Below are 17,500 nucleotides of genomic sequence, written 5' to 3' on the forward strand. Positions count from 1 at the left end.
AAGGAAAGGAGCAGCCTGAGGGAGAGAATAAAGAAATACTTCCGCGACATCCAGGCCGAGAGAGAAGGCTACATGAAGATCAAGGCGGAAATCGACGAGATGGCGAAGCTAATGAAGGAGGGCGTGGAGAGCGAGCCAGAGTCGGAGTCGGAGGAAGACGAGGAAGAGGAGGAGGAGGAGGAGGAGGAGGGAGCGCCGCCAGCAGACCCCGACGACAACGCCGGCTGGTGGTTCGACGAGCCCAACCAGAAGCCAAAGAAGCTGAAGAAGAGAAAGAAGAGGAACAACCGCGGAAAAGAGAGGGAAGAAGAGGAGATGGTGGACTTGTCGCAACTCGTGGAACCGGAATGGAGCGACAGCGAAGAGGAGGAGAGTGAGAGCGACAACGAGGAGAACGAATTCGAGAGCAGAATATCCAGCCTGCAGGATCGGACGAAGAAGCACGAGCTGTCCATGAACGCCATGAAGAAGGACAATTACGTGCTGAAGGCGCAGGTGGAGCGGTGCGAGGAGATGTTCGACGTGGAGAAGAGACGGCACAAGCGGTTGAATGAGGAACTTCACATTATGTTATCGGAACTCTCGTAGCCTTTGTCCCCTTCGTTCAGATTTTTTATGTCTCTCACTTTGTCTTTGTCTTTATTTCTCCATCTTTTTCTCTCTAGGATATGTAATAAATGACTCAAATTTTTATTTTAGATTTGTAAGTAGAGAGTATAAATGCTTCTTCGTTTTGTTTTGTTGTTGTGTATATGAAGTGGTTGTATGAGCAATGATGTGAATGCGGATTACATTGTTTTAGTATAAGCAAATGTCTGCTTTGTTCTCCACCGTGTGGCAGCTTCATATTGAGTGCAGATATTGTAACTTTTAAATAGCATTAGTCTTTTTATCTTATGCATTCTGCTACATTTTCTGTATTTGGAAACAATAATAAAACTCCCTTCTTCCCTTATTTGCAGTAATAAAAGTGCTATACAGACAGGCCTGTGCATATTAAAATGGAAGAGAAATTTAATGTGATAAATTGATTTTAAAAAATATATTGAGTGTAACACAAGGATGCGTGCTCGAACAGAACACCCTAAGGATCAAGCAGATGTCCTTCTTAATAGGTTCTGCAACAGCATCCATGGGACCAAGGCAAGGCAGACCGTGATAGCTGTTGCAATTCTCCATAACTTGGGTATTTCTGCCATTTTATTGGAATTACTTCATTTTTCATTACATTGTTTGATATGTACTTTTTCTTCTTTTCATGTGACAAGAAAAACTGTCAATTAAGAAATACATTTCTTTGTATTTCATACATTTTCATCATAAGTTACTTATTTTTCAAACGTGACAAGCGAAGTAGCTCATTTCCAAGAGAAAAAAAAAACTCGTCAAACCATGACATCGATCTATACTTTTCATGTTTGTTTTTCTTTTTTTTAATAATACAAGTATGCATCATCATTCTTCCTTCCTTCTTTTTCACTTCTCTTCCAAGAAAAGCTTCTCTCTAAAATGATTTGAGTGTATGGTGTCCTCTTGTCCGATAGCGTCTAACCAATGTCAATCTGAAGGTGCGTCTCTCTGCCACCTCTCCAGCGGAAATAGGTCGGCCGGCAATTCAATACTTTGTGTGTAGGCACTAGAAGCCTTTTCAGATATTTAAAAGTTTAATATGCATGACATTTTACAACTAAAATAGATTATGAATCTAATAAATTATGGCAGGATCATACTTTGTTCTCTTTCATTATCCTTTTTATGTTGTTATTATTACACAGGCTCTCTCCAGGTGGTGCTTTGTCATAAATCACCTTAAATACAGGTGGTGTTTCATTACCAATTCAATAAAATGTTGGTGAAATGAAACCAATCCTTTTTGTTATGCAATAATGCTGATAGGATGAACACCGTGGGAAAGATTCTTTATAGAAAAAATATATGTAATCATTTTAGGTCTTGAGAAAAAGCCTAGATGTTGCAGAAACTGGAAATGTTTATAAATTCTAACCATTGAGGACTGACAAGAAAAAATAATAATAATTAATAAAAGCTCTAGTTTTAAATATTTGTGGTGGCATCAAGGCCATTATTTATTTTGTTAGCAATGTGTCAAAATTTACCAGTACATTACATGTTACCTTGATATTCTAACTTTTCATCTTAAAAGTCTGTATTTAGGTAACTGAACAAATCATAATAGCTGATCTATGTAATATTAATATCTTAGTATTATGATTACTTTATGAATTCTTTAAAATGTAAATTTAAAATCACAAAATCTTGAAAAATAAAACCAAAAAATAGAAATGGTTCATAAAAATTGTAAAAATCATGACCCAAAAAAATCTGAGGTATGAGAGAAAAACAACATTTACCATTTTTTTGGTACATTTACTTCAGATCAAGTATATAATCCCAACTCCCGAGGCCTTATGTCTTGTGACTAAGCGAGTTACAATTTGATTTCAAAAACGCTTACATCTTTTTACCTTTTCTTATCTTTATCATTATCATAGTATCATTTAAAATCATCTCGAGTCCTCATTACCATGAAGAACACATTAAAAATAGCTGCCAGAACACTAGTGTGGTACGACGACCTGTGCTACATTTCGCCAAGGGAGATGAGAGCAAGACAATATCACTTAACCTGCTATTGTGTGAGACATACAGACTCTTTAAGCTACAGTGGTTAAAGAACACTAAAGACAGTGTCCACAGCATGAAAGGAGAGTCCTTGTGAGGGAATTAAATTTAGTTTTTTTTTTTTTTTAGCATTTTTCTTTTTACCAATTAATAATTTTGTTATCCTATTCTTACCAATTAATCAAAAAAATGTTTAGTTCAAATCATATTTCAGAGACTGCCAAGTTCTTTTTCTTTTTTTTTCCCGGACAAATGCCGCAAACCTGCCACCCCTAAAATATGCATATTGCTTGGGTATAATGGAACCCTATATTGATTGCTGAATCATTGACCAAATTGGATCTTAAAGTTAATAATAGCTGTAAAAAAAAAAAAAAAAAAAAAAAAAAAAATTAGAAACCCTCCCACCTTACAGGGGACGCAGCCTGACACTCGAAAACACCTGGTAGCAATAGCTACATGTCGGGTTTTTTTGTTTTATTATTATTATTTTTTTGTTGCACACTTGACTTCCACAAAGAAGAAGCACTTACTCTCATTCACAGTAAATATCATTACTTACTAGAACTAATTGTGACTCCATTTTACAGCCTAGCAAGTAAGTTCTACAATGACGGTTTTCTCCTCAGCGGTGAGCAACGCAAGACAATGCAAACGGGAATGTAACAATTTGTGACCCATGAACTAGACACTTATCAGAATGTTATAAAAAAAAAGTAATAAAAAATTAAAATGCAACACTTAAAATTAGCAGATAACATATCCAGTTCTTTTAAAATTAGACAAAAAAAATTATAATAATAAATAAAAAGGTGATGATAATAACAAATATGAACAAAACAAAAAAAAACAAAGTAGATTTGTTTTTCTTTACAATGGCACTATATAGACAGATATATAGAGTTGAACAATTATGAAGATGGCAATAAAAAAAGGGAGGCAGAGAAAAAAATGTATGCAGAAAAGGGGGGAGAAAAAGAAAAGAATATAAGACCTTAAAACCAGAAAACTTAAAAATCCAAAATGAAACTCCTGGGAAAATCCTGCGTCATGAAGAGCAACTGTAACTACAGAAAAAGTCTGGTAGTATAAAATGATACAACTCTATGATACGACACGAACCCTGCACCACTCTTTATGTACATGCTTCAATATATATCTAGGTATATGCTGTGAGTGGCAAGGGAAAGTAGCTTTTATGTACTGCTCCTCTATGATTAAACAACAAACTATAGCATATATACCATAGAACATAGAATGGAGGAAAAACAAGGGGAATGCAGAGGAAATCGTTAGCTCGGATACACGATCAAGTATATCGTAAACGAGGAATGGCTAATCGAGAAACAAACAGGATATGGCAAAGAAGAGGTACGCAATTTTCATATGTATGTATTTATATATGTATATTTATATATGGAGTTTAGTTTAGAAGTCAAGTTGTCTTGTAACTGCAGCAATTGCTCTGAATGATATATTTTTAAAAATCCCCCAAGACATTATCATATATTTTATCTTATTCTGTTTGAAAGAAGTGTTTGTTACTTTATCTTAACTGCCCTTTTATCTTAGAACACCATTGAGAGAGAAGAAAAAAAAGAGACAGCTTATCCCCACCACTTGCCAACAGGCTTTGCTAACACCGCGTTGTTTGACTTGTTGGCAGATGGTCGGTTCTGTCAGCACTCGTATTCGTGCCAACTCTAAGCTGGAACATGACATCCTGTGCAAAGACTCAAAAGCTGCTGGCCGACCGACACACGGGAAGGAATAAAAAGAGGAAACAAAAAAGTAAAAAAATATGAGCGGAAGTATGTGTTAAAGAAACCTTGCCTAGAAATTTCGACAACAGCTTACTGAAGGCAAGCAGCGACACTTACACGTGTACGTACGTACGGCAACACTTACATGTGTACGTACAGACATATGGAGAATAGATGTAGAATTACTTTATCCACGTTTCCCACCCTATCCGATAATATACATTATCGGAGAGGGCTTTACTACCACCTCTTTTTCTCTCTCTTTTTTTTTCTTCTTCTTTTTCTCATTTTTTATCATCATATTTTTTGGTAACCATTAGATTCCACATAATATAGCCTTAACACAATTACAGTAGTGCACTAGGTAATTACCATCATAAATATTGAGTTACGGGGAGGTATGAAGTATAAGTTTGTTTACATCAGAACTAAAGCATTACTTTGCTGTACACATATAAGCCAAATATTCTCGACATTTGCAATTGAAAGGAGCTTAATTTTTTTTTCACTTCATGATGGTCAATTAGAAGACAAATAACCATATTAAAAGTAAATAATGATAAAAAATATATATATATTATATATACTGTATATATGTATATGTAAAAAAATCTTTACAGATCTAGAGATCTACAGTGGACTTTGTAACATAAAAAAAAGTATCTAACCGGCACCTTGATGAGAGGGGAGTGACAAAAATATAAATTTCTCCTATAGAATAAAAACTTGAAATGGGGGAAGGGGAAAAGGGAAAGGAAGGGGGAAAAGGAGGGGTGGGATTTTTTTTTCTTTTTTGCTGAACTGCATCAAAATAATGCATTAAAAAAGACCACTCAATTCAGGTGCCATGTCCCAAAAAAAGACTCCGTCATACACGTGTGCGTATGGAACAGAATCCCCTTTCACGTGGCGACCAACCCGTCATAAGCTACTCCATCAGCTGCCCTGGGCTTTTGGGCGGTGTTCAAAAGCTTGGGTTTTTTATTTTGGGAAGAAAATAAGGAAAGAAAGATAGAATAATTCCTTTCCTCACTGTGGACAGAAGTGGCAAGACTCCACTCTACCCCAATAAGGAGGAAGTAGTTGCTATTCATCAACCGAACTATCTATTCATCTCTTTCTTTACTTTTGAAAGTAAGAAAAATAAAAGATGTGTAGAAAAATGATAATTTGGTAAGCATCTGCTCTCAATGACAAGAACCAATATCGGAACACACCAAGCACCCAGAACAGCTAATTTTGTTTTGTTTTTTTCTTAATTGAAAGTTAGTGATGATTTACAACCGCAGTGGCCAATATTCTGTAAAGGGTTAGACTATCTTAAAAAGCATAAAACCTATCTGCTTTTCTTCTTCTATCGGAACAAATTATTTTATACTAAGATGGACACGATGCATCACCCATACTTGCAGGAGTGTTGGTGACTTATAACCAATATAATCTAAGGCTTTGAGATTCATGTGACCTTCGAAAACAATCACTTTGACCCATCACTAATGGCCCGGGTCGACTCCCCCTGTGGTACGGAAAGGAAAGTTCGTCTGAAAAAAGCAACTTCAATGTATGGCTTTGCACAGCATTATAATTACCCTAATTCAATTAGTACTTGCTTTCCAAAATACATTTGGTTAAGAAAATAATAATTCAACAAAGAACAAAATCGAAATGACAATCATTGAAGATCTAAAAGAAGAGCTGCAATTGTGTATAGAAGAGCTTATAGGCCAAATAGGAATAGTAGTCACTGTTTCTGTCCTTTTGGGTGGGGCCAATAGTGAAAAAGGGAGATTAAAAAACACCTCCTTGCATTCCTTTCAGACAACTTAACCTTGCCTATATAAGAGGAACCGCGACCATTGGTGATAATATAACGTCAGCGGAGATGCATACTAGCGATCAGCACCTGTCACTCATACAATCCCTTTTGTTCCTTACTCGTCGAATAAGCCTAATATTCATTTTCCTCTCTTTTCCTTCCTTTTTTTTTTTGTTTTGTTTTTTTATTCATCTAATAATCCCTAGACTGTTTTATGTAAAAATCAAACTTGCTAACTGACCCTTTCTTGACGAGGGTCCTTGTGCAAGGTCTCCATCCAAGACTAATTTCCAGCCGTTCTACAGGTGTCTGATGAAGGGAACAGCCGGACGACTGGCTTCCCAACCCTTCTTTTCTTTTATCATTTTTCATTCTATACATATAATATTAAGTATTATTTTTTTATGTATCTATTTATTCATTTATGGGATGAGGCTTCCGAAAGCCTCTTTCTTCCCTGCTTTACTTCTCCTCAAAGTATTTATAAGTGGGGTTCTCATATCCGTTGACCTGCATGTTGGCCACGTGCCTTTCCTCAGGTGTGATGGCCTGGTCAACCTCCATGAAGCCCTGAAACAGAGGGTATGTATTAGCAACTGTATGAAAGAGTGTTCTTTGACACAATCTTTGTGTATTAATAATTAATAGAAGTGTATCAGTTACACACTATGTTAGTTTTCTAGCCATGTACTAGTGACAAAGGCTGCATGTATTAGCATAAGCATCATTTCAGTTTTTCTTAGAAAAATGAGGTATTCTTGGGGTATTTTTGAGCTTTATAGGAGCATTTTTGTCCCCTACCCCCAATTGATTCCCTCTGTATTAGCAGAATGGGTTTTATAGAAGCTGATGTATTAGTTATAAAAGCTGAATGTGTTACTAACAATGGTTGTTTGAATCAATCACAATTGCATTTGTTATCTATGTCACAACAAAAATCTCAACCAAGAGTAATGCAAATAGAAAATTATATGTTGAACTCGAATATCAGACTATTCTAAATCTTACAAAATTATTTGTTCTATCCAATAACAAAGTAAAACTTTTATATATTTGTATAAAGAAAATAAGGAAAAGAATCTACCTACATTTTCATATACCGTCCACGTCCTTTTTAAATTATGAAGCAAAAGTACACTCACCTGGTTATGAGGATTGCTGTTGTTCCTTCGACGGAGCACCACGATGCCAACTACCATGGCCATCATCAATGCTAGGCCAGCAAAGGCCAGTGTAAAGTAAACACCACGGCCCTCGCTTCCTGAGGTCTCGCGGGTCACACTGTAGCTCTGCAAAAGAGAAGGAATGGGATGTTGATGGTTTCTAAACTGTTCTTGTGTTGAGATTATTTTGTTCCAAAAAGATGTTAAGAAATCACATAAAGCCATTAATAATTTGATTCATATCTAACAGAGGAAAGAGAACATGAAAAAAAGACAGAAGACAAAATCATTACTGCCAGCTTTGTTCTCATTCACATCCATTAACAATCATATATATTGCACAATGACAATACCATGAAAACAAAATTATGGAATAGAAAGGAGCACTCACAGCTTGTGAGTGGGAGATCTGGTGGTGCTGTGCGTGGGCCACATGCACATCATCAACATGGTGGAGGAGTACAGGCTCAGGGGAGGCTGAGGCATTGGGCACTGGGGAAGCCACCCTCATGCCAGAGTCCACTGTGGGGGTGTCAAGTTCCACGGGCTCTTGGCTGACTGACTCGCTCTCTACTTCCTCTTGCTGGTCACGGCTGGGCTGTGTCATGCTGCTGTCTTGCTCGACCTGCTCAGGGTAGGTCTCGTCCACACTGGAGTCATCCTGGAGAAAATTGTACAAAGGATGAATGAATGCATCTGGTATATTCCTTGGGTGAATTTCTGAATACAGAACCAAGTTGAAATGCACTCATTCCAATTTCGTGGTAACAGTCATACAAGACTGCATGTAACTTACCTCATCATCCTCATCATCACTGTCTGCTTCCTTAGAATCCTCATCATCATCATCTCCATCCTCAATGTCATCTTCTAACTTGGTAGCATCATCAGCTGATGATTCGTCATCAGTCTCCACTTCTGTTAAAAGGAGAATTTTTTTTTGTTATCAGGGTACTGATATAGAATTATTTTCACAGCAAATGCCATCTATCTAATAAAAGAGAGAAAAATAAGTAAAAAATGACTAACCACTGGAGAGGTATTTGGGAGCATGAGTGGACAGTTCAGGTGGTGTTGAGTCCTTGCTTCGGAGGGCAGCTGCATACTCGCGCATTAGTCGGCCAATCTTTGCATTCAGGTCTGGGTGTCTGAAATGGAAGAATGGTAAAAAAGTTAAGCAAAGCAGGTTTCACAATCATTAAGAAAGCTCAGCAAACCAAAGCTATAGCTGCAACCTACTCACAACCCCAAACTATATGCCTTTCATACATTACTATTTCAGAGAATTTCTCCTTTCCAAGCATTCTATAACTGATGCTGTATCCTAAACCCCTGTCTATGTCCAACAACATATTTTTACAACAATTTCCACACTGCTACATTCCCTGCATTCTTTCTGCCACTCGCCTTCCATATCAGTGGAATTTTACAGCCCTGTGTCACATTCCAGGCATCCTAACTATAAGAAACTCCCATACATGCATATTTTGCAACCACTGACCTGGCGAGCATGTTGAGAGACTGGTTGACCATGCGCTCCAGGTCGCTCAGATGTTGCAGGGTGGCATCACGCTCGCGGTCTGCAGCCTCATAGTCTGAGTTGAGCAGGTGCTTGTAGTGGGACACAGTGTGATGGCGGTCCTTGTTGAGAGCACGGAGCAGTTTCTGCAGACACTTCTGGACTTTGTGTGTCTAGATGGAAAAGAATGAAAGAGGTCAATGTTAAGGTGCTTAGGAAAATAAGGATTATTAGACTAATTTTGTATCTGGAATAATACCTAGAAGGGGGAGGGGGGCAGATTTTTTTCTCCTTGATATTCTGTTACCAATTTTTTTTCTTGGTAACAGGTAACAAAAAAACAAAATGAAAGCAATGAAAATTATGCAAAAAAAGAATAAAGCAACTCACATTGGGCTGCTTCTCAGCAAGGGCTCGTGTGTAGCATGTCATGGCTTCCCTCTTCATTTCATTGATGTGGGCCACAATTCTCTGCTGGTGGAGTGCTGTTAGCTGGTGCTTCTCGGCCTCATTCTCAGCCTCTACTGCCTCAACGGTCTGCTGGAAGCGCTGGGTCATACGATGCTTGAATTCCTCAGCTCCACGGGGATCCTTGGCACGCAGGTCCTGGTATCTCTCCTCCAGGTCAGACCATTCCTTCATGATCTGGTTGAGAGAAGAGCATTGAATGTTTGGATGGATGAATAAATGAAGCAGTAATACATGAATGCTTTGGTCCACATATATGGAATGCTGATTTTCCATTATCTTCTCTACAGTTTTATCCAACTACATACACAAATGAAATTGAAAGCTATCCCACTCTGTCTTACTTCTCCATAAAAAGTACTCAAGTAATGTAACTGAAAATACCATAGGAATAATCTCGAGAAAACTACAAGACACTAATACAGGTGCAAGTACACACATATACATGCACAACACACTCACAAACATACACACTCTGCAGACACAAGGAGAGACCTCATCTATCCCCAAGCCTCTCAAAGAATCAATATCAAACGTCACACACGCACCTTGGAGACCTTCTCACGATGGCGCTCCTCCAGCCTCTGCTCAGCGCGGCGGAAAGCATCATGCTCCTCATGTGGGTCAAAGCGGCTGAAATACTCATCGCGAGTGCCAACCTCCTGTAACAACATAGTCAAGGTCAAACATGAAGTAAAAAATTCATTGTATGTGACTGGGCAGGGAAAATGGAGTTCAAACTGAATTTCCATAAATATATATCCATTTCTGTATATGTATACAGAGGTTAAAGCCATGGGAAAGAGAAAATCTGTGGGTTGAGAAAACTGCAGCTAGCAAATAATTTCTTTGGATGGCACTTTATGATCCAAGATTCTACATGACATACATGACAACGGCTTTAGCTTTAGTGGCAATGGAAGTCAAAAAAATCAAAAACAAAAAAAACATGCTCTGTGTACCTCTATAAGGAATTAGAATTTTAGAAGTAAAACATTCTTTTTTCCCACAGACCACATTCAGAGCAAGTAAAAGAATATACAGGGGAGAGAGGGAGGGGAGGAGAGTGAGAGGGAGGGAGATGTATGAGTATGAGTGAGTGAGAGAGAGAGAGAGAGAGAGAGATGGGGGGTGGGAGACAGAAAGGAGAGAAAGGAGGAGGAGGAGAAAGAGAGAGGAAATGCTGTGTGGAGTGAACTACATTTTGTAATCAAGAAAATAGACTCCAGTAAGGTGGGTACACAATGCTTTCTCGGTGCTCAAAGAGAATTTTTTTCTTCTCAAAAATGAACGATGCAAGATTTCTGCATTGAGTCCTTATAAAAGAAAAAAGAGAAAGGAAAAAATTTCAATGCTTTCAATGCTTCCTTAACTCTTTTTTTCCTTCTTTTTGAAAGGCATTCTGTCTTATCATTCACCAAATTGTGGACAGACTTAAAGCAAGAGATTTTACTTTCTGCCTTTTTCAAAAACCAATACGCAAACACTCGTGTCCACAAGTGTGATTCTAGACAACACCTATTGATTCATGAGTGAGTGATTGATTGTGAGGTTGAGAAAGCAGAGAGAGGGAGAGAGGGAGAGAAGAGAGTGAGAAGAAAGGAGAGGAAAGAGGGGAAAGAGGAGTAAGTGAGTGAGAGGATGAGGGGGAGACTTTTAAAGAGTATGATGGACAAAGGAAGAGGCAAGAAAGGAAACAAATGCAACAAGAGGGATAGAAAGAATAGGAGAAGAATTGCAGACAGCAGGAGGACCCAGCTGCCCCCTACCCCCATGGGAGTCAGTTTCCCTCCTTGCTCCCTTAGCCAGCACAATCCACCCTCTACCTAGCCCTTCTCTCACCTGTGAAGGTGTGGTTGTGACAATCTTGGGCATAGTGGTGGTGGCAGCGGCGGCATTGGCTGCTTCTGGCTGGTGCGCCCGGCGGTCGACCTGCGGCAGCGCCACTGGCTCCTCCACCTCCATGGGACGGGCCTTGCCATGACCTTTGTAGTTCTTGGGGCAGCATACAAACTCCACACCAGAGAACACGTCAATCCCGCATGGCAGGAGCATGGCAAAGGACTTCAGGGTCATCCTGCGTGCCCCACAGGCATGATCGGCTGTGGTATTCCAGCGGTCAAACTCCCAGCATCGCGACTGGTTGTGGATGTGGTCGAAGAGGCAGCCCTCTGGCACCAGCAGGGCGTCCGACTGGAAGGATCCTTCTGAAACATGAACAGTGTTTGGGGCTCTCCTCACAAAACAGACAAGGTGTAGCACAGTTCTAGCATTAGCTTATGATTTACTATTCTTTATAGTGCTTGGTCCCGTTAAGCACAAAGAAAATATTACAATGTTTATGCTTCTCTTTCCCTTTTTTGATTGCACTATGACTAAGAACTTATTTTCTAGTCCTGTTTATATATATAAAATAATAATAATAATAAATAAATACATAAAAAATAAAATACTACAACTTTAACAATAGTAAGCACACAACCTAGACTAAATGAATAACACAGCGAGTATTCAAAAAAAGAAACCTAATGATTATGTAAAGAGGAAATACAAGTCATGTTACAGGGACTAAATGCATTATTTACCAAACTAAAGAAGAAAGGAAAAAAAGTCTTAAGACACAACAAGACAAAGGAAGATCAAATACAAAGGACATTTCCTCATACTGTTAAAGACAGGGACATCATCCACATACATGCCTACACACAAAGAAACAGAGACATCACAAACTCTAGTGTAGTGCACACGCTCACACACAAAGATAACCTCCCAATTACACACAACTATATACAGACCCCATCAGCACCTCTAAAAGAGAAAGAGAATAAGTAATGACCTCATTATCTCCATCCTCGGTCTCCACAAAGGGCTCACAACAACAAACACCACACTCAACACACACCAGGTGACAGAAACACACCACTGCTGATTCTCACCATCGCCACTATGATCATTTGTTCCAACAACTTAATAAGGCTGCAACATGAACGGACTACCATCACCATTCTAGTCCATCAGAACAGAGACATCATCTATGACCACAAAAATAGCTCAACAGCAATAACAAGACAGACTCAAGAGCTGATTACCCCAATCACCATTACTTCTGTATCATGGTGGCTCCCTCACGACAAAGACTGAATCCTCACCATCACTATCAAGACAATGGCCTCACCACGAAAGCAACACGGAAGACCAAAACCTCACCACTTCCAGGACCACGCGTCACCACCACACTGACTGCAATTAGTCCAGTAACTCAAATGCCTGATCCTCACCATCTCCCAACACCACACATCACTACCACTTACATTTACCAAGATGACATACAACACAAATCCTCGATGTCCTCAACCCCCCGCCCCCCCCACACCACCAGCTGCCCCACACCTACATCAACATACAACACTATCATGACCAAAAGAGTACAGCAACTCACCAAGACAGCGGTAGGGCTTGACCCAGGCAGAAGCTTTGCACTTGGCATGACCAATTCGGCAGAAGTTGGGCACCTTGTAGTAGTGTGATGACTCAACGATGTTGGTGATGTCGCGTTCTGGGTACACCTGGGGAGAGAACAGGGAGAGAAGAGATGGTTACTTGGAGGTCTTGGTTATCAATTACATCTAATCAATAAAATCATTATGACTATCAATACTCCCTAACCCCAAACAGTTCTTATAAATTCATGTGAAAATGTGATAATTCCTCAACACGATAAAGAAGGCCAAACAGTTTCAAACCAATATATTATCTCAACTGCATGACCAAATTGCACTATGTACACCTCCCCAAATTAATCAAAGATATATGGCACACAGTCAACTCAAATTACAAAGGTCAAACCAGGTCAAACCAATCTACAAAAGGTCATGACAGGTCAAATCCAAATACAGAGGTCACAAGGTCAAATTACAACACACCATTCATACAGCTTCACATAATAAAGAAAGCCATACAGTGCTAAAAAAAGAGAAAAAGGTTGCACAAAACAAAATCAAAGCAACACCCACGTGATGCGAACTCCAACCCACATATAAGGTCAGACCGGCCACGTATAAACAAGGACAAACAACATGAACCCCCAACATTACGTCAATATTTAGCGAAACGCGCCAAGCAAACGCTAAACTTCAGAAAGGTCAGGTATGTTGAAACCGGTCCATAAAAAGGGGGAAAGAGATAAAAGTGACAAAAGTATAAATGATAAACAAGCAAATAAACGCATAAAATGAAATAAAATAAGACAAAAAACGGGGGTTCAAGGCCAGTCACACCAGGGGAAAAACAGGCAAGATGACGAACGGACGTTGCCATGGTAACCATTTGTTTATGCGCGCCTGACTGCTAAAAACACTCGTTTCTGGCGGAGGCTCCAACATTCCCATTAATTTTCTTTTGCTTTCGGGGGCCATAGGCGGGGAAGGTGATGGATAAAGCATGAAGACGAGAGAGAAAAAGGGGAAAGAGATATAGAAGAAGAAATGAAAAAATAATAACTGGGGTTTTAATTTAAAAAAAAATGGTTAAGGCGGAGGAGAAACCCTAAAGAACAGAAAGATGGAACAAGAGAAAAGAGCGAAAAGGCGATAATAAAGTCGAAAAATGGGAAAAAAGAGAAAAAAGAACAACTTTGACCATAGAACAACAATAAAAAAAAGAACACGTATTAAAACAGAAACAAACAAACAAAGACACCCCTTCACCCTAGATAACCAACAAACAAAAACAAACAAAAGCAAGCCAAAACCGTGGCTCGCATAGGCCTCCTCCACTGGCACAACCGCAGCCACCTCGCCGCAACTGGCCGCCGCAGGCAAACATACCGAACCGCCGGCCGGTCAACAAACTACTCTCTTAGCAAGGAAAAAAATATAATAATCAAACAAACCAAAAAGGGGATTAATTTGCTTGTATATTCTAAACGATTAACAATGTTGATTGACGATGAGGACGCAATAGAATGTTTCGGCATCGGTGGCAATATTGCTATCACCGCCATGGCTTCGACAATGATCCGCACGATAAATTAACGACAGATGAAAATAACACTAATGACAAAAAAACAAAAAACGCACAAGATGCCAATATCAAATTCCATGATCATTACTCAGCCAACAATGGCGGGAAAAGTGCTACCGATACCCTTGCCATTATTCCCGCCAAATAAAAGGCTTATCAGCGATCGCCATTCCCTTGAGAGAGAGAGAGAGAGAGAGAGAGAGAGAGAGAGAGAGAGAGAGAGAGAGAGAGAGAGAGAGAGAGAGAGAGAGAGAGAGAGAGAGAGAGAGAGAGAGAGAGAGAGAGAGAGAGAGAGAGAGAGAGAGAGAGAGAGAGAGAGAGAGAGAGAGAGAGAGAGAGAGAGAGAGAGAGAGAGAGAGAGAGTATGCCCACGCAGATAACGTGAGGGAAACGGGAGAAGGGATGAAAAAAGGAAAAGAGAAAGAGAGTGGGGGGGAGAAAGAGAGATTGGAAACGTGCATGAGGAGGGTAAGGAGAGGAGGGGGCGCTGAAACGGAGGAGGGGTGAAATACGAGGAAGAGGAGGGAGGGAGGGGAGTGGACAAGGCGGAATGGACTAAGCACAGACACACGCTGTCTCACACTCAATCTCCACACGCACGAACAGGGGGAGTGGAGAGAGAGAGAGAGAGAGAGAGAGAGAGAGAGAGAGAGAGAGAGAGAGAGAGAGAGAGAGAGAGAGAGAGAGAGAGAGAGAGAGAGAGAGAGAGAGAGAGAGAGACCGGAGGGAGGGAGGGAGGGAGGGAGGGAGGGAGGGAGAAGGGGAGATAGGAGAGAGGGGAGAGAGCAGAGCAGCAGAGAGCGAGAGAGAGAGAGAGAGAGAGAGAGAGAGAGAGAGAGAGAGAGAGAGAGAGAGAGAGAGAGAGAGAGAGAGAGAGAGAGAGAGAGAGAGAGAGAGAGAGAAAGAGAGAGAAAAAGAGAGAGAAAGAGAAAGAGAAAGAGAAAGAGAGAAGGAGAGAGAGAGAGGAGAGAGAGAGAGAGAGAGAGAGGAGAGGAGAGGAGAGGGCGTGAGAGAGGAGAGAGAGAGAGAGAGAGAGAGAGAGAGAGAGAGAGAGAGAGAGAGAGAGAGAGAGAGAGAGAGAGAGAGAGAGAGAGAGAGAGAGAGAGAGAGGGAGAGAGAGAGAGAGAGAGAGAGAGAGAGAGAAAGAGAGAGAGAGGAGAGAGAGGTCCGGCGTCCGGGTCGATCTCCTCGTCTTCTGTTACCTCTCGCCCTCGCCTCCCTATGGCTTCTGCACGAGCCCCTGGACGCGGTCCTCGGAGGCCCCCAACCCCTCGGAGGCCCCCCAACCCCACATAGGCCCCCAACCCCTCGGAGGCCCCCAACCCCATTAAATCCCGGAATCACAGCCTGTTTACAACCCCGGATGTGTCTTGAGCATGATTGCTTATTTTTTTTTTTTTTTTTTTTTTTTTCCACCCCTTCTGGAATCTCATTCCTCTCTTGACCTCTTCTCCGCCGTTATTTCTTCCCCTCCTCTGCCTTTTTATGCAAAATCTGCTCCTGTTTTTCAATTTTAATTGATCATTTATTTTTTTCATTATTTTTTTCGCTTAAAAAAAGTCACATATTCCCCCCACGAAGAAGAAGAAGAAGAAATAGTAAGACGAAGAAAAAAAGAAGAGGCAAAATATGAAATTCAATACGAAAAAAAGAAAAAGAAAAAGAAAAAAAAAAAACTTCCCCATCTCCCCCCCCCCCCCCCCCCAACCCATGTCTTACACCCCGCCTTCGGATCCCCAGTCAGTCCGCAGCCATTACAGATAAAGAGGCAGACATCCACTCCAATATATATTAGCCATCCGACCGCGCCCATGCTAAAGTTTCCTCACCCCCTCCCCCTCCCCCTCCCCCTCCCCCTCCCCCTCCAACCCCACACCCCAGCTGACAACACACGGTCTCCTTCCCCTGCCCCGCCCCCTCTCCCAAACTTCGAAGACAGACAGGCATATAAAGGACACAGACATGAATAAGAGACAAACACACACACACACACACACACACACACACAGACACACACACACAAATCATACACGCAACGAAAATACGAAAAAAAAAGAAAGTAAGAAAGAAAGTAAAAAAAAGAAAAAAAAAAAAGCCACTCGTACGTGTGTATGTGCGCGTGTGTGTACAAATGGTGTACTCTATGTGCACAATGAATCCGGCCAACTTTGCCCTCGAACTCTGAATGAACCGGCGGGGTCGGCCCAGACGGCGCGGGGTCGGGCGTGTCAACACCGCCGCCCGACAAGGTCCAACACGAGGGCGCAGGAGAGGGGGAGGGGGAGGGGAGGGGGAGGGGAAGGGGAAAAGGAGAGGGGAGAGAAAAGAGAGAAGGAGGGAGGGGGAGGGGAGGAGAGAAAAGAGGAGGAGGGAGGAGGGGAGGGAAAAAGAGAGAAGGAAGAGGGAGAGAGGGAAAAGAGAGACGGAGAGAAGGAGAGGAGGGAAGGGGAGAGGAGAGAAAAGAGAGAAGGAGGGAGGGGAGAGGAGAGAGAAAGAGAGAAGGGAGGGAGGAGGGAGGGGAGAGAAAAGAGAGAAGGAGGGAGGGGGAGAGGAGAGAAAGAGAGAGAAGGAGGGAGGGGAGAGGGAGAGAAAAGAGAGAAGGAAGGAGGGGAGGGGAGGGAAAGGGAAATTAGGAGAGAGAGATGAAGGGAAGGAGGAGAGGAAGGAGGGGGAGGGGAAGGAGAGGAGAGAAGGATAAAGATGAAAGGGGAAGAAGGGCAGGGGAGGCAAGGAGAGAAATGGAGGAGGAGGGGCGAGGAGGGAGAGGGGAGGAGGGGAGGGGGAGGGAGAGAAGGGGAGGGACCAGAAGAGGAAGGAAAATAAGGGAGGGTAGGAAAGAGATAAAAGAGGAAGGGAGAGAAAAAAATAGGGAATAGAACTGGGGACATGATATAGATAAAAGTGGAAAGGACAAGGAAGGAGGAGATAGAAGGAGCAGAAACTGGGCAGGGGAGGAAAGGGACGGAAGGGGAAGGAAGGTCAGGCAATGAAGCGGCGGCGAAAGGAAAAGAAAAGAAAGGAAAGGAAAGGAAACTCTCTCTCTCTCTCTCTCTCTCTCTCTCTCTCTCTCTCCTTCTTCTTCTTCTTCTTCTTCTTCTCTCTCTTC

At 41.4% G+C, this 17,500-nt stretch overlaps 2 protein-coding genes across 3 annotated transcripts in view; one reads left to right on the forward strand and one right to left on the reverse strand.

Moving 5' to 3' along the window:
* LOC113821476 (trichohyalin) overlaps nucleotides 1–3,444 on the forward strand; it is a gene marked incomplete at its 5' end in the record, with an annotated part of 22,312 nt that extends 18,868 nt beyond the window's left edge. Inside the window, 1 exon segment of the mRNA XM_070119213.1 lies at nucleotides 1–3,444. Coding sequence (XP_069975314.1) covers nucleotides 1–588 — 588 coding nt within the window.
* Appl (amyloid-beta-like protein) overlaps nucleotides 2,368–17,500 on the reverse strand; it is a 48,365-nt gene continuing 33,232 nt past the window's right edge. Inside the window, exons 2-11 of one of the 2 annotated variants that reach the window (XM_070119215.1) lie at nucleotides 12,812–12,938; nucleotides 11,215–11,576; nucleotides 9,921–10,034; nucleotides 9,295–9,549; nucleotides 8,887–9,077; nucleotides 8,415–8,533; nucleotides 8,182–8,303; nucleotides 7,777–8,046; nucleotides 7,365–7,511; nucleotides 2,368–6,792 (exon numbers count right to left, since the gene is read on the reverse strand). In XM_070119215.1, coding sequence (XP_069975316.1) covers nucleotides 6,685–6,792; nucleotides 7,365–7,511; nucleotides 7,777–8,046; nucleotides 8,182–8,303; nucleotides 8,415–8,533; nucleotides 8,887–9,077; nucleotides 9,295–9,549; nucleotides 9,921–10,034; nucleotides 11,215–11,576; nucleotides 12,812–12,938 — 1,815 coding nt within the window. In that variant the 3' untranslated portion in view covers nucleotides 2,368–6,684. Of the gene's footprint in view, nucleotides 6,793–7,364; nucleotides 7,512–7,776; nucleotides 8,047–8,181; nucleotides 8,304–8,414; nucleotides 8,534–8,886; nucleotides 9,078–9,294; nucleotides 9,550–9,920; nucleotides 10,035–11,214; nucleotides 11,580–12,811; nucleotides 12,939–17,500 lie in introns of both variants that reach the window. The other variant, XM_070119214.1, reaches the window with a different exon arrangement.

Source organism: Penaeus vannamei, chromosome 43 (genome assembly GCF_042767895.1).
Source record: "Penaeus vannamei isolate JL-2024 chromosome 43, ASM4276789v1, whole genome shotgun sequence".
Classification (NCBI taxonomy): domain Eukaryota; kingdom Metazoa; phylum Arthropoda; class Malacostraca; order Decapoda; family Penaeidae; genus Penaeus; species Penaeus vannamei.